Raw genomic sequence first — 21549 nt, forward strand, 5'->3', positions numbered from 1 at the left:
GCGCCATGTCCCTGCGCGGCGGCCTCGCGCGGCTCCTGCGCACGCGGGCGGACGCGGCGCCGCAGCCGCCCCGGCGCGCGCGCTCCGTGGCGCTGGTGGGAGCGCCGCTGTCCCGGGGGCAGGTGGGCACCGCGGGGCGGGGGGCGCCTGGCTGCGGGCAGCGCCTGGCTGCGGGCAGCGCTGTCTGACGCGTTCCCCTTCTCTTTGTCTCGCAGAAGCGGCGGGGAGTGGACCACGGCCCCGCGACCCTCCGCGCCGCGGGGCTGGTGGAGCGGCTGGCCGGGCTCGGTGAGGCACCGCGCGGCGCGGCGGGGCGGGGTGGCGGCGGGGACTGCGGGGATGTCCGCATCGCCCCCCTCCCCTTTCGGGAAAGCGTGACTTAGCCGCTCGCTGCGGGGTGCGGGGAGACGGGTCCTGCTTCCAGTCCCCCTGGGAACCCGCCCTGCCCTGGGGCCGGCGATGCCCGCAGCCTGGCCGCGGTTCCGGGAGGGAGAGGCTTGTCGCATTCCGCACCCGGCGGAGTCGCGTCGGGGCCTCGCGGGGTCCCCTAGAACAAAGAGAGGCCGATGCTCCAGCTCCCCGAGCGATGCGCTCCGGCTGCTCGGGAGCAGCGGGGAGCCGGGAGCGGCTGTGCCGCACAGCGAGCGCTGCTCCGGCACGTGGGGCGTGTGCTGTTCCCGTGGTGACTCCGGGAAAGCTGGAGAAGCCAGAGGCCATTCGAAACGCTCTGTGCATCCAGCCAAGTAACCCTTGACGAGATCCTCGGTTTCTCACACTGTATGGGTGGGGGGTTTGGGATTTTCTTTCGTTGTTGTTTTTTTTTTTTTCTCTCCCATGTACCTTACCAACTACGTGGCTTGTTCCTAAAATGCTTGTGTGCTTTCGGGTGATGAAATTCAGAGCTTTCTGGAGAAATCTGCAGTTTTGTGTATGAGGTCTTGCCTGTACCTTTACTTTGAAAACTTGCAAATACCACTTTGTGAATGGAGAGTTTCTGGCCTTTTTGTGCCAGGAAACCCATGCACTTATTTGTGATTCAACTTCTCCATCTGTTCCTTCTACGAGCTGAGACCTGCAGAACACTGTATCACAGTTATTAGAAACAGGACATGAGGGATAGAAACTTGTAAAGCCAAACTCTGTCTTGGAGAATCTTTAACCTAGGAAGTGTTAACTGAAAACAGTATGATGGGGATGGATTGCAGGGCTGGACCACAGAAAGAACTGTTATCTGCTCTCTGTGTGGTTAGTCAGTGGAGTTAAGATGCATACAGAGATAATCGCCTAATAATCCTCTAGAAATTTTATTCTGAATTTTAAGATCTTTTCAAAACAAAAGCAATTATTCTGTGTAGTCCTTATTCTGGTAAGTCCTGTAGGCTTATCCTGCATATCTTGTGATTCATAAGTTGAAAAGTCCCAATTTGCAATGAGGTGAGTAGGCATTCTCTTCCTGTCTTGTTTTGTGCAAAGTAGAGACACATGCTGTCCTTGGCAATATTTGAATTCTACTGAGCATGGTATGTAAGCTCAGAAAATGTTGAAGAGGGCATCTAAAAGAAGTTTTATATACTGGAATAGTTACTGAGCTTAGAGTTTATTTAAAACTAGCAAGTTACCAGATTTGAAAGGAGGATGTTACTCAAAATAAGACTGTAGGCAACAGTTTATTTCATATTAATAACAGACTTTTATAATGGAAGGCTTGGAGTTCTCTTTCAAGTGGTTCAGAGCTAATATTTCCATTTTGTAAGAATTCTTTAGCAGAAAAAAAAAAAGGAAAAACCACAAAACCTGACAAATTTAAGAACTGGGAGAAAAAGCCCTCTCACTTGCATGACATAAGCTCACTTCAAAGGAACTTGTAGAAGATAGAAAAAAAAGAGAATTCAAGTTTTTTTCTGGATTCCAGTGACAAAATGTTGTGGGGATAGAAATGAAGCAAGCTAAACTGAAAAAAAAAAGGGGGAAGGTGAAAAATACTTTGACCGTTTAGTTGCTTATAGACTGTTTGCTCATCAATCAGTAATGCTCATGGAGGTATTTTGTTGCTGTTCCCTTACAATTTCTTCCTTCTGCAATTGCAGTTTCCTATTGCTGGCATGTTCTTCCACTAGGGTAGGGTTGGTCTGTTTTTGTCAGTCGGGGTTGGTTTACTGCTGCTTAAATCTCTGCAGCTCTTTAAAGAACAGGTTCTACTGTGAGGACCCATCCTGAAACAATGGCAGTCACCAGCATGCACAGAGGAGTGGTTTACAGAGCAAAGACAATTTGCTTGAGGGTAGGGTGGTAGATAGAGGAGGACACTACCATGTAGCCTTTTCTATTGTACACATATGTTGTTCATGGAAACTTACTTAACAAATGCTTGGTTTTGTGTGGGGGCTGTTTATTTTTCTTTCTTGGGTTGGCAGCATAGCTTTGGCTGTAGTACTGTGATGATAGTGCCATTACTTGGAGTCCTGTGGTATGCTGAAGTGGCAGTAAAACTTTAACTGCTTTGTCTTTCTAACACTATATTTTTCTTCTCATACTTTGAAGAAGGCAATGGAGCCACAGTATTATTCTCATTATTAACTTGAATGTTCTATTTATCTGTTTTGTTACAAGAGTTAATAATTTTCATGAGATCTTGATTGTTTTCCAGGAACAGGCAAATTATACTGCAGCAGACCATGTTTCTCCACTAAAAAGAAATAACATTTATCTAAGATAGAGGTCTTTGTCAAATTGGCTGATTTTGAAGCATTTGTGACCATAGGGTCTATGGTGTGTGTATGTGCATGTGGAAAGTGTTTGTCGTTGCATGCCCTCATTCCCTCCTCAGATGTGAGAGAATGCTGTAACTTTGATTTTCCTTGTCATTACAAGTTTGGAACCAGGCGTGAGGTCAGATGTGGAATGATGCTTCCCAGTAGAAGAGCAAGGGTGGATTCTGGGTAGTCTAAAGAAGTATAGATGGAGGAAACAGGCAGTGTTCCTGTAATGAAAACTCTGTATTAACAGTAACTGTCAAAATTGCTCTTGCCTTGTTTGAAGTGGAAGAGATTTCTGGTGACCAGACTCTTCTGTTTGCCTGGAATTTTAAAGTTTGGTTTATTAATTTTCCATTCGTAATTCAAGTTCAATTCAACCTGTATAAAATGAATGTGCTCTGGAGTGTCCTCTAAAAGGTAGCATTCAGATAGTGAGATGTATGTACTGTGTTTGTTCCTTTGAATATGGAGCAGCCACATGGCTTTTCATATCCATGTGTGCCTGATTCAGTGGCTTCAGTTTATAGTGCTCAAGCCACATCAGAGAGAGATATTTCTGTTTCCTCTTTTTGCATTGTTTTGCACTTTGATTTCACTGGCTGGTGTATTTGGGAGACAATTTTGTTGTTCCTTTCATCCTATCCTAATTTCTGTTCTTTCATAGTCTTATTGCAGTGTTCTGAGCTCTATTCTGTTTTTGGGGGGTGGGGGGATCCCTCCCTTGAAAGATTGTGTGACTATACTTACATGGTATGGTAACTTCTTCACTGCCTCAAGTAGTGACTGCCTATGAATGGCTTGTTTATGCTTAGGCTGAAATACGAGGAGGGAGCTCAGAGGCAGATGTTATCATTAGTCTGCACCAGACTGTCAGAGATGAATCTGAGCCACCAACTTGACTTTCATCCCCTTGTTAGAAGCAGAGAGAACACTGTTACGTGTTGGTAGTAGCTGGAGGTGTACTCGGGAAGAGAGTTACTGTAGCAGGAGTCCAGCTCCCAAGCCAAAAACAGTGAGTGTGCAAGTCTAGCAGGGATAATTTAAGATATAACTGACTATGCCTGTGGGGATTTTTATTCACCTTGGTGGTGTTTGTCTGTTGGCTTTGTTCTTCTCCTAAGGGAAGCTAAAATATTATCACCTTAAAGGACCCTTCCATCTTGCCAAAGAAGTAAAAGTGCTACGTGGAAATAGAGACCCATAACTCCTTGGCATGGGGGAGAAAAGCATGTAGGGCTGTGTATTGCTCTGACAGTAAACAGAAATAGGTGCAGTATGTGGAGTCTCTTGGACTTTTGGTGGGAAGGAGTGGGGAAGATAAGTAACAGATGCACTTGACCTAAGCTATAGAAAGTGCTAAGTATGAAGGTTTTTAAAGTGAGAATTTCTTGGACCTCTCCTGTTTGCTGCAGATTAGGCAGAGTATCTAATCAAACTTTAATCCAGGGTGTTGCCTAGTCCTCTTACTTGAAGGAAAGAAGGATCTTTCTCAAATTTTTTTAAAAAATGGATAGCTGCTGTGTCTTCTGTAGCACCTGATGTGACTTAAAGCACCTCTGCTCTTGCTAACATGGGAACAACTTTAGTATGATTTCTTCCCAAGTATTCATTCTTGTTGACTGTTGTTGATTGTTGGATTAAATTTTTTTTCTTTATTTAGAGCTGGATACAGCTGGGTTGCTGAGTTTAGTCAGGCTTGGATTACTATAGAATTGATTAACAAAGTTTGGATCTGAGTTGCTGGCTTGACAAGTTGGTGGACTGCAGAGACATGGCTTACACACAGAGTAGAACTGGATTTGTCACAGAGAATGAACGTCATCTCACTATTCTTTTGTTTGACCAGAAAAAGTTCTTCAGCGATAGGTTTCATGAGGTCAGAATAGTGACTCAGAAAGGAGTAACCTCCTCTAAAAGAGGAGTGGAGCTGCTAATCCCCATATCACTGGAGTTATGCTCCTGCTTTGCCCAAAACCATTGGACTCCTATTGACATCTGCTGCCAAAAATAGAATTCAACTTTGCTGTCTCATCAGCATAGCCCATATGGTTAGTTTCAGTCTTACCAATAAATCATGAAGCAGCTTATTCTACATATATCTCCTCTTTTTCCACCTAAATCTTCTTGAGTGAAGAGTTTAGGAGGAAGATAAGCAGTTTTTTGATTATGTACCAACTATGCATACAGGTACTGGGGTTCAGCACATGTGCAGTGGCAAGAGTCACAGCTGCATTTTTGGGAAAATAACTTTCATCAGTCCATCCAGTAAATATGTGTTTAAAGAGTTGCCTGTATCCCTGAAGAATTTGATAATTGTATTATTCTGCTTGCCTATATTTGAGTTAAGATTGCATTTACAGTCTGTAGTTTGACAAAGACCCATTTATGTTAGAAACAAGATCTGTCAGGAATGCAGTGTTCTTGGATTAGATTCTAGTTTAGCACTAGCTCTTACCTCAACTGTTTCTCTTAAAACCTTAGTATTTTAGGCTCGTAAAGACATTAGTCAAATATCTCTAATCTGTAGAATTCCAATAAAGTCTAAATTCATTGTATAGATGGCATCAAGATCTGGCTCTTTTAGACTGTCCTCACATTTTCTGCTGTTGATAAAGTTGAAATGGGAGACAGACAAAATTTTAAACAACTGCTGGCACTTAAGCAACATGTTGTTTAGTTAGATCTCTGCATTGCTGAGATAAGAAATGCTACTGCTGGTGATTTTGTTTGGGTTTTTTTTGTTTGTTTTTTTTTTTTCTGATTGCATCTGGTGTCAGTACTATCAAAGCTAAGTATTCATTTGCTAGGGACATTCTCTGGGAAAAATGATTTTGGATATAGCATGAAGAGGTTAGACTAACAGCTAAGTCTTCTGCCCTACAAAGCAGAAATAGGAATGCACTTTTTTTACCCAGGCATGCTCTCTCCCCCCCCACTTTTTCCCCCTGAAACAGAATGGGTAAATGGCAGTCCTCTTTCCTTTCTTTCCCTTAGACACAAGCATGCCTAAACACTTCTGTTTAATAATAGCAGTGAAACATGCTTATGTAGTACTGTAGCATATTTTTGGAACTAGAATAAATTACTTTTTTTTTTCATATACAGGGATAGATAAAGATCCAAGACACTCTTATTCTTGTTTACTTCTCAAACATGGACTAGCCATGATTGGTTAGCTTCAAAGACCAGTGGTTTGACAAAAATCAAAGCACAGCCAAATGGGCTGGTTGTAACTGGCATTTGCAATGAATCTTTGAAATTATGCCAGTTGTCAGAATGCATCAGGGCAGGTGCTGCTCCATTCCATGAGGGAAGGCAGCCAGGAACCAGCTCTGATGACCAGGCAGGCAGAAGGAGCCCTGCTGGGGTTTTGGAGGAGAGCTGTTTAGGAAAGCCTCTACCGAGGCTGTTTTTAGGTTACTGCTTCTCCACAGACCTCATCTGCTAGCTTGCCTTGAGCATGAGAGGCTGAGCTTCTAGAGCTGGAGAAGTGTGCTCTGACAGCAGTTATGGTTTACCCTTTGGAATGCTGTACCTCTTGATATTTGCAACTAGCCTTGGAAGTTACAAGAAAAATGCCAACAGTGAAAATGTGTAGAGTCAGCAGTCCTTGCAGTAGGTTGATTCTGATTATCTTCCCTTCCCCACACTGAGGGAGTGTAAATCTGCTTGGTTTTGCTTTGGAACAAAAAGCTTTGTGTCAGTCATTGATTTGATGTTTGTTTTTCCCTCTTCCACTTGGCTGATGCACAGTCGAGGTTATGAATTATCTATGAAGTTGGCTTTAAAAGAAACTTTGTTAATTTGGGGTAAATGTCACTTGGTGCTTTAACTGTAATTGTTTCATGCATCAGTTTAATTAAAAAATTAAGCTATGCTGATGAAGATCAGGGAATCTGAACTAATTATTTCTTTCTAATTTTTCAATAAAGGGAGACTAGATTCAAGGACCAATGAACAGAGCTCTTGGGGGTTTATGTTGATGCCCTTCAGCCTTGATATTTTTATATTATAAAATTAGTTTTAATACATGACAGCTGAATTTCTGCACATATATAATTCTCTCTGGATTGGAGTAAATTCAGATCACATGCTGTTTTATTTTTACTACTATGAATGGTATTGAAGGAGTGGAGTTATTGGGGAGGGGCACGAAGGGAGATGACAGAGGGAAAACTTAGGTAATGAGTTAAGTTTCATTTGAATAGGAAGAAGTGATTAGATTAGTGGTTAGTTTCTTGCAGCTGGAAGAAGGCAACTTCAGCAACCTCTGATATATTCTACTCTCCCTTCCTCTCAAGTGTTACCTGTCTGGGTTAACTAATATAATAACTACTTAATTCTGTAGCAACCTAAAGCACAAGGTGCTTGTTGCTGAGGAAAGTTGTTTTGGCATTATGATTCCCTGTGGCTGTAAGTCTCCCACTGTGCTCTAGTTATCAGGAACTGCTTCTGGGTTAAGCTTATTTGAGGGAATTAGAACTTGTGCAGGGTTTGGTTATGTGGCAGACGCAATAGCTACACCCTTCTCTCTGATGCAAGCCACAGTGCAAATGTTTCCCAACACCCGATACTGACGTTTTTGAAGACCTCTTCAGGTCAAATGTACTGGATTTCATAAGAGATTGAAGTTACAAGCAGTTTTCAAAGGGAAATGAGGTGGCTGCTCGATTTGGGGTTGGCAAAATACTTTTTTTTCCTCATTTCAAACAAGGGACAACCTGAGACTAGAGGCTTATGGTAGCAGTTGGAATTGGGTTTGCTTGTTGCTGTTTTATGAGCTGAAGCCTTTAAAATCATACACTACAGAAACTTTGTCTTAAACCAGACCTTTCAAAATTCCAAATGGGTGGGAATTGCTCAGACAAGAACTTGCCTTTTAGGAAGTGAAATTTTAGAGATGACGGAAACTTATTTAACCAATGTCTGTATCCAGTAGGAGATTTCTTCCAGCAGATACATATTCAGTTTAAAGAGAATTAGATGCTGTGTAATGAACTTCCAAGCAAGAAGGTTATGATTAAACTAGGCTGCTGAACTCTGAGTCTCTTGTAGTAAGAACCTTGCTAACCTAGTTGCTAGCCTAACTTTGCACTTTGTTTGTATAGTTTTAACACACACACCCCCTGGATAATGCTGGATGGTTAAAACTGTCTTTAAAAAAACTCTTCGGAATGCACTGCTCATAATGAATTGAGCCATTTGTTTGCTGTTGTGTAACATTTTGACAGTGTCTCTGAGAAAGGATTATAGAATCTGCACCATAAGCCAATAGACTTATACTACTGAAAAGGATGTTAACTTTGTTTTGTTCACGGGAAGTAAAATGTTAAGTTTGTCTATAAACATTGTTCATGATAGCCATTGCTTCTGAAAAAGCCTTTCTGTATCTGGTGATTTGATAAATGGGTCTATAATCTGAGAAAACAGTTTGCAGGAGTGGTGCTTTCATGTAAACAGCTTTATATAACACATAGTATGAAGTAAGCTCTATTACCTGAGATTTCCAGATTCTTTTGAAGTAGTTCACCCTGAAGAGGAAAGATTTACTTTTCCCATTAATTTAGGACTTTTTAAAATGTCCAGCGTACAAAGATCCAGTGTAAACTGGCAGTGTTGGGAGACCATTTCTATATCATGTTCCATGTAGTTTTGTTCCAGTTCCCATTTGCTGCCTTGTAGAGCTGTAATATTTGTTATAGGAGAGTGCCATGGGGCAATGTCAGCAGACAGCCTGGATTTGGAAAGCTGAATCTTCTACTGTCAGTTTGCTGCTTCTATCACCGGTGCAGTTTCCTAGTAGAGGAGGACTGGAGGGGAGGCTTTCCCTGCTGCTGCCCAGATGTTTTCCAGTTAAATGCCACCTGTTTTTACAGAAGAAAGTTGTCTCTAAATCTGTGCAGGGAAATTACTGTAGTAACTGCTGCCTACTGTGTGTATTTTGCTTAAGATGATAGGAAGTGATCTTTAGCCTTGCCTTTTAGCAAAGCTATATGACATCTTATGCCGCTGTTATAAGCATCGAGTTGAGCCCGAGTACTACATCAGTAACTTATTTGAAAAGGCATGCAGGGAACTTTATTTTCTTAAGTATGTTTTTAATTAGTATTTCTACCTTTTTTTTTTCTTTAAGTCTGAATAAGGCTTCTAAGTAGCAAAAATGTGGATTTCTTTTACCTGGTACAGGTAAGGTTCTGGTTCTGGCTGTGCATGCCGGATAAATGACTGCTGTCCATCCCCTGGTCTGCTGGTTGAATGCCTGCGTGACCTTTCCCTAACCTATACTGGTCAAAAGAAGTTAACCTAGGAATCTAGGTTAACAGGATCTACTGTACAAACTATTTCAAGTGAATTTATTAATTTTTGGCTGAAATACGCTGCCAGGCAGCGCTGTTGATGAAACTCAGTCAGAGGGGGGATTGCACTCCTAAGCCGTAGAAGAGAGGGTGCTGCCTTTACAAGCTGGTCATTCATACTGACAGGACTGTTGTGTATATGTGCATCTTAGTTATGGAACTATACTGTGTTCATACTCAGATTGCACCTTTATCTCCCTGATATCTTTCACGCTCCTGTAACAGAAACAGACTATTCAGGCCTGCTTTTTTGTTTCTCTCACTTCAAAAAGGGAAAGGGATCTCCTCTTAAGCTAGAATGCTGATGGAGCTGACTTGTATGGATTTGGTTGTTATAAATTTTCTGTGTTATAAATTATGTGCTGTTGATAATTGACTAATGGATCAAACAGAATATACTTTTCATTTGAATGTAATTTCTGTTACAGCTTGAAAGTGTGAACAAAAGACTTTTGATCACATTTAATTTCATATTATTTAGTTACTAGCAAAATGTCTGTAGTGTTTACTCCGTAAGTACTGTATGGTAGTTTCATTTTAAAAGAACTTCAATTCTGGCTAGACCTAATCTGTTTTACTGACAAATGGTGTGGATGCTGTGCTTTCTAATGAATGTAAGGAAGCTGGCTTTTCTATCTGCCCACAGCTTTCCCTAGCTTTCAGGACTTGCATCTACTGTCTTTTAAAAGGCCCCATATATTCTTCATCTTAACTTTCTGTGCTGATTTAGAAAGCTGTTAATTTATAAGTGTTAGTATCTTATTGCCCCAACTACAAAGAAAGTAAGAGGATATTGCTTGGTCAGGTACATCATAAAGTCTTTCACTGATGGCCAAATAACAGCAAGATCCACGACATTGCAGTGCACTACAGCATGTCTGTTCATTGAGCAATTTCTGTGTTGCGCAAAATAATGTAGTTGAGAAAGTTTAAGTTTTTTATTTCTTAAATCAAAACTACATGCAAGCAGGCAGATGAAATGGAAAACAATTCAGGTCTTTAAGTTTTGGACTAATATCTGAGAGTGTAAATAGAAGCTAAGGAATACGTCAATAATTAATAATTTGACATTAACTATTTTTCTTTGTTTGGTAAGCATTAAGACCAAAGTCCATGTTGATTTCATCTCTTTATTATCTGATCAGACAAAAAAAATTCACCGTATGTGGTTAAACCATGTATCCCAAACTGATCAGAAGTGTGTATGCACGTGTGCACATTTTTTTTGTTTGTATACTATCTATTCACTAAGCTTTCCCTTTGCCCTAAGGTCATTTAATTTTAGATTTCAAAACACTAGGCACAATTAAAACAAATAGTAGGAAGAGAAGATATTAATGTTTGAGTATTGGATTAGCATGTACTTCTGAAATTAACTGTATCTTAATCAGATAGCCTTTGGATAGTTGACTGAAAACATTCATCTCCCTGGGAAACTTGAGCTGTCCTCTGCAAGCACATAAAAACAGTGGGCCTAAAGAAGAGGGATGCACAAAACTGAGAAAAGAAACTGCTACAAAGTTTATGAACCCTAAGATAGTAACAAAATAGTAGATAGTAGTAAAGAAGATAGTAACAAAACCTGAAGGCATCTAATGTCTTTAACAGACATTAGGCTTTTCTATAAAAATAATTAGAGGAAGTTATGAAAGTACCATGTGTACAAAAAGTGGACAAGATCATAGAATTTTGGACCCCAAAATTCTGTCCATCTATCTCTACCATAGCCACATGTTAAGGTATATGAACCTGATGTGATCCTAGGAAACTAATGGCTTTTTTTATTCAGAAGCTGAACAAAGTCTTTTTGCCCTACAATGGGAACAGGGAGGATGGCAGGGTAAAGTAGAAAGAAACTCTTGAACACTTGATACTTCTCTAAACACACTTGCTAGAATCTGCTGTGTGTGGCCTGCCTTTAAAGTTTTAACCAATTCTTTAAAGTGCAATGACAGATGGCATGGTTGGGTCTTTGTTTTACACTAATCTGAAGATGGAGCTTCATGATACAATTGCCTGGATTTTTTTGGGCCTTGAAAATGGAAGATAACTGTTAGGACTTGGATGTAGTTAGTGAAACGTGTAGTCCTAAGCATCTTTGAGCAGCTGAGCTCATTTAAGGCTGTATACTATCTAAATGGGAAGGAAGATGGCAATACAAACTGTAATTTTTCATGTTAAAAATGGCCAAGAAATAATTAAAAACCCCCAAACTGTTTTTCTAAGTGACTTTTTATGACTGGCATAGCTTAGCTTATCGCTAAATTAAAGTGATAACGTTGTCTTAAGCTTTCTAATCTATAAAGCTGTGACAGTTTGCAAGGGCATGCAAAGAGTCAAATGGATCCATTCCCTTCCTGTTGTTCCTTTCATACTTTGCCAACTGATTTTCTCATTTTGAACATTTTTCTGGGAACTTACCTGAGTAACTCACTTTCTCCTTTTGCTGCTGTGTTCCCAGGATGCCAAGTGCATGACTTTGGAGATTTGGATTTCACTCAAGTTCCCAACGATGAACTGTACAACAACCTGGTTTTGTATCCCCGGTCGGTGGGTTTGGCCAGCCAGGTACTGGCTGATGCTGTCAGCAGAGCAGTAGCTGCTGGACACAGATGTGTGACGCTAGGAGGTGATCACAGGTGAGCTGAACTAAAAGCAAGTAGTGGTTCATGCTGCAGGTTGACATTTGGAGTGTAAGAACTTAATTAAAAAGAAGGAGACTTACAATTTGAGGTAATTTCCTGGCAGTATCATAGAGTATGGGCTTTTAGGGTGGAACATAGAAGACAGTTACAAAAACCTGACCTTCTAAGACAGTTCTGCTTAGTTCTAGACTGGTCAGTGATCTGCAGACATACAAATGAGATTTTCCTGTTTGGGAAGGTTTGTGTCATCAGGTTTCTTTATAGCAACTGCTTTAGTTTCTTTACTGTTGAATATTTTGTGACGTCTCTTTTGCCCATCAGCTCTTAGGATAGGTTTGTAATGCCTGCACACAGACAATTTTGTTATAGATCTTATAACATGTGAATCTTTTTCCTCTTTTTCACTAACCTTTGGCCTGAGAATTAGTTGAAGAAGGTAGGGCATGTAAGAATGAATTGTGGGCAGAGGTGTCATGACTAGAATGAAAAATGGGTGAATAGCAGACTAGATTTTCTAGATCATTTGGATCTAGAGCAGGTGAAAATTAAGAGTGTGGGAAGGCTGACAGCAGCAGAGCTAAGAGCTCTGTCTTATCAGTCACTACAAGTATAGTCCCATAGAGTTACTTGGGAGTCTCCTGGAATCATGATAGTCGCGTGCCATGCAGTTTGTATGGGATGCATCTTTTATTGTCACACCTGTCTGATGTATGGAAACATGACAATATGGCTGAAGTTGCAGAGACTTCCCAGTTTTTCTGAAGGAGAAATGGTGACTAAAGACTTTGCTACTGTACTTCTAGCTTGGCACTTGGTTCCGTCAGTGGCCATGCACGGCAGTGCCCACACCTTGGAGTGATCTGGGTGGATGCACATGCTGATATCAACACGCCTCTCACAACTCAGTCTGGAAGCCTCCATGGACAACCTCTCTCATTTCTTTTGAGAGAGCTTCAAGATAAAGTAAGTATCCTGGTTGTACAGTTAGCCTGTATGGCATCCTCATAACACTTTACCATTTCTGGTGTGAGATACTTTCTTACCTGCTGCAAATGCAGACCTTTTCTATCTGAGCACAACAAAAAACATGTATTATTGTGTGTGTATATGTGCACATGCATGCACACATATACACAAGTGCCACACACACATGTAAATATAGATACACACACTTAGAAACAAGAATAAGAAAAAGCTTTCCTGCATGTTGTCCCCCTTGTGGGCTGTACAGTGAGCCAGAGTTCATACCAGCTGTATGCAGCAGCTGACTGTGGTGTTGCTTCTACATAATGAGGGGGGTTGTTGCCCAGGCTGGGCAACGGCAGCACTGCTACCAAATGAGCAGGAACCTCCCCCCAGGCCAGCCTGTGAGAACTGTGCTGAGCTCACCTCCAGTGACAGCTGGTTCCCGTATACCTGGCATGCTGCTTTTGCTTAGTTTGGCTTCTCCATGTTTTGACAACCTTGGGGCCTGAAAAGGGCGGCTCCTGCATGATCTAGTCCCTGGTGTTGGCTCGACTGGCAAATATTACAAATCAGAACAGCTGTACCTGCTTACAGTGTGCTTTTAAAGAGATAGTCTGGGAAAGAGATCAAATTTATCAAAAAGAGCTGTTTACTGGGACACGTGGAATGTGCACAGCCTGTTTTTACTGCTGTCGAGATGCTTAACAGTAGGTTGACCTATGGCCTGTGAACCCTTTCTGGCTTGGCTGTATTGCCCCGTTCAGGAACCTGTTCAGAACAGCATCTACTGAAGATGTGGCAGTGGCAGCCAGGGCCTTTGTAGTAGGGACTTAAATACAACAATCTGCTTCTGCTGAAGCTTAGGCTGGAGAGTGGGAGCAGGATCAGGAATTGCATATTGAGAATGGATGCTGCAGAAAACCTGGCCACTTTATTCTGGCACTCTGGATTGCTAGTTATTACTGTTAGATTTCTCTTTTCTCTCTGATAAATTTTGGGGGTGCTGTGTTGCTGAAAGTATGCTGCTTCCAAACAAGATCAAGCATGTTTAAAATCTTTATGGCTACTAAAGATACCGCTGTGTTAGTACCTGTTCAGCATGGCAATACTGCAGTTGTATACTAAAGCTCTTCTGCTCTTCTCCTGCAGATTCTTTTGAATGATTTCCATCCACAAGTCAATAGAGTCACTTGGTGTTTTTACATACCTTCCTCTTTCTAGTAATTCTTGTGTGGTCTATACAATTTGGAATTCCCAAAGTAATGCAAAATTAATGGGGCTTTTTGGAATACCCCCAGAACATGAGAAAGTTAATATAAAAGGTTACTGTATTTCTAGTTTCTTGCCCATAAGTTAAAGGGGGTGATTTTTTTCTTTTTGGCAACTATACCCACTTTTGCAGGAGACAAAGGAAGAGCAAGAGAAAATTTTGTGAATTTTGGAGCTCACCTAAGGTGAACAGTTTGGTGAGAACAGAACAAAACTGTTCTCTGATAGCTGAGAAGGAGGAGAAATTGGCTTCCTCTGTATCCATTACTGATCTCTGGTGTGCTGAGCTCCAGTTCTTGAGCAACACAGAAAAGCAGTAATTTTTTTTTATATTTCCCCTTGCCCCCCAACATGCTAAAAGATTACTGTGAGCTTTCTGGGGTCAGTGGGGGAGCAGGACTCTTGCCAGTGGCAGCAGTAAACAAAGAGTAAGATTGGGCTATGCTTAAAGACAAGCTACTCAGGCATGGTGCTGGTTCTGAGATCTTGTCACAAGTCCACCTAAGTTCTAGCAGTCAGGATGCTGTGCAGAAGCATCTGACACAAGCCCCTTGACCTGGGTGTGCAGCTACACAAACGTGTGTGCACTCAGTCAGGGGGTTTTCTTACCCTCTTTAGAGGAAGGAAAACCAACATATATCCTGCTGGTACCACAAGGCTTCTACAACAACATAAATTTTTAAACAACTGTTTAGCAGTAGCAGAATGTGCCTCGGCTTGTCTGGTCAGTCATTTGCCTATAGTCTGCCCAATAGTTTGTCTGGCTAATACTTGCCTTGACTTTCTGGAGTGAACCATGATATGTGTGCACAAGTGCATGTGGCTCACTCTCATGTAGTAGAGCAGCTAAGTCGATAATGGGACAAAAAAATTGACTGTCCTCCTTTCCTGACTGCTTCAGGGCTCCTGGAACCATTCAAACTCACAAACTGCTATTAATGCCTTACCATGAAAATGCCTGCACCTTTGGTTTTACTACCAGCAACTCCTTTTCTACTGCAACAAAGCAAAAACACAGCCTGCCAAAGGCAGTTAAGGCAGTTTTATTTATGTACAGTCAAAGAGGTGTACTTAAAATTGGCAGTATTAAATCTGCTGAATCATTGATACTAGAGAGTATCTGACAATATTATCAATACTATGCTCAGTTTATGGTATGGTGATGGGTTTTGCAGTTGTTCATTTTGGAAACCTGAATTATTTTTCGTAGCAGTCTCCATTTATCCTTCTTCTGAATTCATAGGTCATTGCCCCAGAGTAACAAATACTTTCATAATCTGTGCCAATTTAATCCCAATGTAACTAAATATAGCTATGTGTGTGTTAGCCTTCAAAAACAAATCCAGTATTGTAACTAGAATAAAATTAGTAATTGAGAAGTATAAGAGGGAAACAAAACTGCCTTGCTGCATGACAGCTGTGTTGGCTGTAGCCATTTTCAGAGCAGGGAGAAGAAGAGAAACATGAGTTAATTTAAAGCACTCCTAAACTTAGTAGATATTACTAACTGAATGATTTTTATATTGCATAACATGACTACTTAATTACCAAAGCTGAAAAATGGTGATTTCATAATCTTTCAGTTGCTGTCCTAGATGTGCTCTCTTCAGTTCTGTTTTAAAACCAGTATGACGTAGCCCACTGTGGAGGCCCAATGTCGTGTCCTGCTCTTTTTTTTAATCTTTTTTGTTTTTAACTTCCTACTTTGAATTTGTCCATTCTTAATACTGGTTTTGGAACAAAGTTTCCATAACTTTGGTGGTTCTCCTAAAAAGATACAGGTGCCTTGGTTTTCATTTTTCCATTTAAGCCTGATGTACTGGGTAAGTTACACATCACTGCCATTAAATGCACTGGGTAAGTGATCTGTATCTGGGTATCTAGTTTCTTATCATTCCCCCTTACACTCACTGATGATAATTACTTACTGCTTGTGGATTTGGGCTTTTTATTCCTCCTCTTCAAACTGGAGAATGTAGAAGAGTTAAAAACTTCATCCATTAACATTCAACTCAGGTAAAGTTGTACCACTTTACCTGAGTTGAAAGGACGGACTGATTACATCAGGATGCCACTCTCAAGTTTCTCTGTTTAGAGAAAGGATGTTATAAATAAATACCAAGTTCTGAGGGAAGCATTAAATACAGTTTTGTTGTATATGTCATTAAACTAACATAATACCAAACCATTGCTTTCAGGTACCACAACTTCCTGGCTTTTCCTGGATAAAGCCCTGTCTTTCAGCATCTGATATTGTGTACATTGGTTTGAGGGATGTGGATCCTGCTGAATAGTAAGTTGGTTTAGATTAAAGGGTTTTTTGTAAAGGCTGAAATCATGAGCTTGAAATCATGTTCACAAGCACTGCTAGATTTAAGCTTAGACTAGTAACAATTGTTTTTAAAAAATTATTTTAACAGCTATATTTTGAAGAACTATGACATCCAATATTTTTCCATGAGGGATATTGATCACCTTGGAATTCGGAAAGTTATGGAAAGAACATTTGAACAACTGATGGGCAGGTAACAAACTATTATCTGATTTAAACTGCTCTTGTTGAATATCTACTTTCCTGAAAGTTATTTAAGTGAAGGTCACTTGATGTCAGGCAGCTGTACAGAACTGTGACAATGTCCAGTAAATTGCGAAGTCTTAGTACTGACTTTAGTCCTTGACTTCCACATCTTGACCTGCAACCATTTCACAGTGTTTGGCAAAAAGCTATGAGACAGGTGACATTAGTCAGTACAGTTGTGGCTCTGTTTTAAACATTTTGGTTCTGTTTTTTAAGGAATTCTGCATTTTTCTGCAGTTTGATGTTTGAATCAACTCAGAGTCCAGGATACCCACTACACTTTAAAAAATAATATAGCAACTTGACAGTAACTTGAATTCAGCTGTTAGTGTGTGAGGTGGAAGCATTTAAAGGCTTCCTCCTTAGACTGTGCTCACCCATGCTGTCCTGGTGGTGGCTGCTACTTTCAGTGCAGCTGGTAAAGTTCACTGTAACCACTCCCTTACTGCAGTTCACTACTGCTGTCTCTGCTAACCTTGTTCAAGTTTGGGGAACTCAGTCAGGGAGCATATCACGATAGTCAAGGAACAGGGAGAGGGTCAGAGTTAGAAAGGGTAACCTCTCACCACAGGTTAGGACCTGTACTGCATGCTGTTGTTTTCTAAAGGTGTACTCACCTTTCCTAGCTGCAGCTGTGCCAAGTAAAAAAGATGCTAATCCAGATGCTTCTCCCTACTGAGCATCTGCAGTAAGTTGGAAGTACACAGTCTACCGCTTAAATAACTCGTGCCAAGCAGTGTCCAATTTATTAAGCTGTCAGCAGTTGGCAGACTTGATATAGTAACTAACATTTTAGGTTAGAAATTATCCTTTATTTCTTTATCAACTAGGCTACATGGTATGGTTTGGAGGCAGTCTTCAACTATGGACCTGAAAAATGCTCAACTTGCTGAGCCGTTAGTGAAATCCTCAAGCTTGGTGCTTCCTCCATCCTAGGTGCCATGCACATCAGTGGTTCAGCCTTTCACCCTAGCCTTCTGTACAAAAGGAGAAAAGGCTGGATTGTATCATACATTTCTCTACATTTTTCCAACTAAGGAGACAAATATCAGATAAAGTGGTTAGAACTAAAGTACTTATCTTCAACGAAATCACACCTGAGCAGATGCTCAGTCAAGCTAGAAAGATGAATTTCAGTTTTCCCGATGTGTACTGAGCTAAGAGATGTTTCAGAGTCCAAAGATATTTAAAAAAAAGAATCCTTCTAAATGTATATGAGACATGGTATAGGGCATAGGGGAAGCCTTTAGCATCACGGAGCTCAACGCTACTTTGCTGATCAGCCTGGACAGTAGGAAATGCATGTAGAAAAAGTTAAGGTTCTGAGATTGCTTTTCTTGTTTTATTCTGTCTCAGGAGACAGAGACCAATTCACCTGAGTTTTGACATTGATGCTTTTGATCCCTCACTGGCTCCAGCAACGGGGACTCCTGTTCTAGGTGGATTAACTTACAGAGAAGGCATGTACATCACAGAGGAAATACACAACACAGGTAGGAGCTGACCAGCAGTATGGGGCTAAGCAAGGACAGGACAAGATACATAGAGCTCATATTGGTTGTTTTTCCTGCTTAACTAGATAAGATAAATGTAGTCAAAGCAAAGGTGCCTGTAAAGTCAATTCAGCCTTTAGTAAGGACGAAAGTAGTCCAATGGTTGAGCAATACCCTTGGTGTTGGAAGCAGCTTAACCATCAACAACTTCAACTTACAAAAAGGAAATAAAATACACAATATATTAACAACTAATGTCAAAAGTGTGTAATACTGTTCCCTAATCCTAAAGACGTAAGATGTAAAAATGGGGATCCAGAATAAAAAAATGGGTGCAAACAATTTTAAACAATCTGAAGTTCCATTCTAGGATTCAAGGCTAACAAATCAAGCTTTCACAAAATATACTGCAGTTGACTCGATACATGAGGACTTTTCATCTTATGCCATGGAGATTTTACTTAATGTGTTTAAACAATGTTATTTGTAGTAAAAGACACTAGAGTCAATAGAATCATGAATAGGATGGCAAAAGAATACTAGGTGAGATTTTTTTTTATATCCCCTCATTTTTGGACTGGGAGAAAACAAGATTAAAAAACATTTCTCTCATAAATGTGTATGGAACAAACTTAGTTTTCCTGAATGCTAAAAGCATGAATGAATGAGGTAGTGGTGATGTAAGAAAGAACCAAGTTAAAAACACAAACTTGCATCTGAGAACAATAACCTCATCCCTCACTTCAGAGCCAATCTTACTTGTCCAAGGAGTAGAGTAGGTCACAAGCCCAAATACCAGACTTGCTGCAATGAATAAAAGGCTACTAAAGAGACCTTGCAGGATGTTGTACCCTCTGTCAGAGTAACAAAGCTGTGAATCACTTTCACAGGAATGCTTTCAGCTGTAGACATGGTTGAAGTCAATCCATTGCTTGGAGCTTCTCAAGAAGCAGTAAATGCAACTGCTAGTCTTGCAGTTGATGTGATAGCATCGTGCTTTGGGCAGACAAGGGAAGGAGCACACACCGCTTTTGATGGACTCCCAACACCCAATTCTCCAGATGAATCTGACAGTGAAGAGCAAGTGAGGATTTAAGAACCCAAAGCAGTGGGTATACTGGACATTGCAGAGCTCGGCTGAGGCACTTCAGTGGACAGATTGTCAACACTTGGCAAATACTGTTAACTTCCCAATTTTTAAATAAACTAGCTTTTCCATTGATTGGTGGCTACTTTATTACATACCAAAATTTATTCATTTAGTTAAGTATATACAAAATGAGACAATAAAATATTTATTACCTTCTTCTTAATCTTACCAGTAGTTCAAGTCTATCTCTGCATTTTCCTTTTACTCCCATTCTCTGTCTTTTTAGTGTCAGTACAGTTTCAGGTGAATGTGCTGTCTCACCACTCAGTTCAATCCTCAGACAATCAAAGGGAACAGACAGCCCATCCTGTTCCTCAACAGTGGAAAAGTTCATCTCCATCATGAAGATTCATCTGCTGCGGAAGAATTTGTAGTAGACCACACCTCCTAGGATGGCCAGTTCCAGGATGATGATAATTGACAGCAACAACTTATTAGTGGTTACTCTAGAGTTAAAAAATAATTAAAAAAAAATCAATAAAAATCCAAGATAGCTTCCCCCCCCCTTGTTTATGAAAGTAGATTCTAGATCTAGATCACCATCTTACCTTCTGTAAGTATACTGCCTGTTTCAGCTAGACCCCACAGTGCTTTTCAAATAGCTCTTAACAAGCAGAAGGGGACAAACAGCAATTTACTACTCATGTTTTCCTGGAAATTGTTTAAATCTATTTCAACAGTAGCAGTTCTGTCCCTCTTCCCCTGCCCCACAAAAGATAAATAACTGCTCTATCTGTGCCTACTCATTCAATTAGGCAAAGAGGAAAACAACAATTGAAGTCTTTAATGTCACTTAAATGCTAAATCCTTTAATGTCACATAAAGTCACTTAAATACTAAATCCTTTAATGTCATGTAAAGTCGCTTAAATGCTAAAACCCTCATTGTGGTGCTTTTCCCTGGAACTATGTGGTTGAAGTAAAACTAAAATATAAAAATAATAATGTGCTTTTACTATTGAAAATTATACAATTATCGTAACTTCCTTCAGCAATGGCTGTAAAGGAAAGCTTGTTAGGGGATAAGTACCTACTGGAAATATAAACCAGTTCATGGATTGTAAGGCCAACTGAACAATATAGTTAAGAAACTGCAAATCCACTTAAGCATCCAAGGCTTTAGTCATCAAAATAGTATATGATGAGACTCAGAGTGTCTCATAGGATAGCCTAGCTACTCCAGGGCAGTGCTGTGGCCTAAACAGATTTGTCTGTGTCATCAGACATCTAACTCGCTTAATGCTGCAGTGATTTATGGCACAATTTTTCCAACCTGAATAAGGAGGAGTTGCACCTAAAGTCACCATTAGCAATTCACTGTAACTTGTGTCCTCACCACAGTTTGGATGGTTAAAGATTTCACATTATCCTGACTGAGCAGCATAATTCAGTAGTGTTCAACTGCCTGTAAGTAACTACCAGGGAGGAAAACACACAAATTAGCATCTGCATGTGGGCACACATATTTACACATTCCCTAAAACCTCCCTGCAGTTCCAGCTGACACTTACACTTACTTTTTTCCCTCTAAAACCAGCAGGCAATAATGCTCCATGCGGCTGTCAGCCATGCTACTCACCTCCTGGACATCGAACGTAGAATCTTGCGGCTCTTGCTCAAGTTCTCACTTGTATTCACCAACTAAGCAGAGACAGAAGTTACTTGAACAGGACAGAAATCAGCTGAACAAACATACACCAGCTCTATAAAAATGCACCTGAAAGCAGCTGGTGTTGAAATGTTGCAATTAATAATGGGACCAAGCATAACCATATACTCTCAAAATTCTGAGACAACATTGCTTTCTACACACAACACCATCTGGAATCATTGCCTCTTTTCTAAGGAGGAAGTAAGACTTCTGTGTATACTTTCTGTGAGATACATACAAAGATATGCAATTTAGGACCTCTTTCTGCCCCTTTAGTTAATCTAGAAATATCAGAAATTAGCTCCTTTCATTAAATTTCATTTCATTATTCTAGTTGAAAAATAAGAAAATTATACTGACATGTTCCCTCCCAGCGCATATCGATCTGCTTTGAAATGCCTTTCAGTTTCTAGCAAAGAAAGAACTGTGTTGCATTGACAGGTCTAAGTGACCCAATAGCAGCTCTAGCTGTTAACAGATGATCCATTTCAACTTTGTAATGCTCAGAAATTAACTGTCTAGTGTATCCAGTCAGCTATTAAGAAGCACGTAATTAAGTGAGGTTATAGCCAACTAAAAAAGGTGTTGCCTCACAGACAGAGGCAGGATCCATGATGTGTGGTCTCCAGGTAAGATTTTACTATTCCACTTCCAAACCTAGGGAAGTGAAAGAGTAAGCTAGGTCT

The 21549-nt window shown here is 40.5% G+C and overlaps 2 protein-coding genes across 5 annotated transcripts in view; one reads left to right on the top strand and one right to left on the bottom strand.

The window, feature by feature from the left end:
- On the top strand, window positions 1–19376 carry ARG2 (arginase 2). Its single transcript, XM_027708343.1, has 8 exons — window positions 1–122; window positions 216–288; window positions 11574–11751; window positions 12561–12720; window positions 16191–16285; window positions 16413–16517; window positions 17927–18063; window positions 18954–19376. The coding sequence occupies exons 1-8, from the start codon at window positions 6–8 to the stop codon at window positions 19157–19159; spliced, it is 1071 nt and encodes a 356-aa protein (XP_027564144.1). The 5' UTR covers window positions 1–5; the 3' UTR covers window positions 19160–19376.
- Window positions 17361–21549, bottom strand: part of VTI1B (vesicle transport through interaction with t-SNAREs 1B) — a 15007-nt gene continuing 10818 nt past the window's right edge. For 2 of the 4 annotated variants that reach the window (XM_027708353.1, XM_027708366.1), the window contains 2 exons: window positions 20792–20853; window positions 19282–19659 (listed from right to left, as the gene is read on the bottom strand). In XM_027708353.1, the coding sequence (XP_027564154.1) occupies window positions 19563–19659; window positions 20792–20853 (159 nt within the window). In that variant the 3' untranslated portion in view covers window positions 19282–19562. Of the gene's footprint in view, window positions 17548–19281; window positions 19660–20548; window positions 20628–20791; window positions 20854–21549 lie in introns of those variants that run through there. The other 2 variants (XR_003538322.1, XR_003538324.1) reach the window with 2 other exon arrangements.

Source organism: Neopelma chrysocephalum, unplaced genomic scaffold, assembly GCF_003984885.1.
Source record: "Neopelma chrysocephalum unplaced genomic scaffold, ASM398488v2 Primary Assembly neopelma1_24, whole genome shotgun sequence".
In the NCBI taxonomy this organism is placed as follows: domain Eukaryota; kingdom Metazoa; phylum Chordata; class Aves; order Passeriformes; family Pipridae; genus Neopelma; species Neopelma chrysocephalum.

Excerpts from the sequence above, each read along its gene's own strand:
- ARG2 (XM_027708343.1), top strand. The coding sequence starts at position 6 with ATGTCCCTGCGCGGCGGCCTCGCGCGGCTCCTGCGCACGCGGGCGGAC. Across the intron at positions 289-11,573 it reads GGAGCGGCTGGCCGGGCTCG|GATGCCAAGTGCATGACTTT; the intron begins GTGAGGCACCGC and ends CTGTGTTCCCAG. Across the intron at positions 12,721-16,190 it reads TGAGAGAGCTTCAAGATAAA|GTACCACAACTTCCTGGCTT; the intron begins GTAAGTATCCTG and ends CATTGCTTTCAG.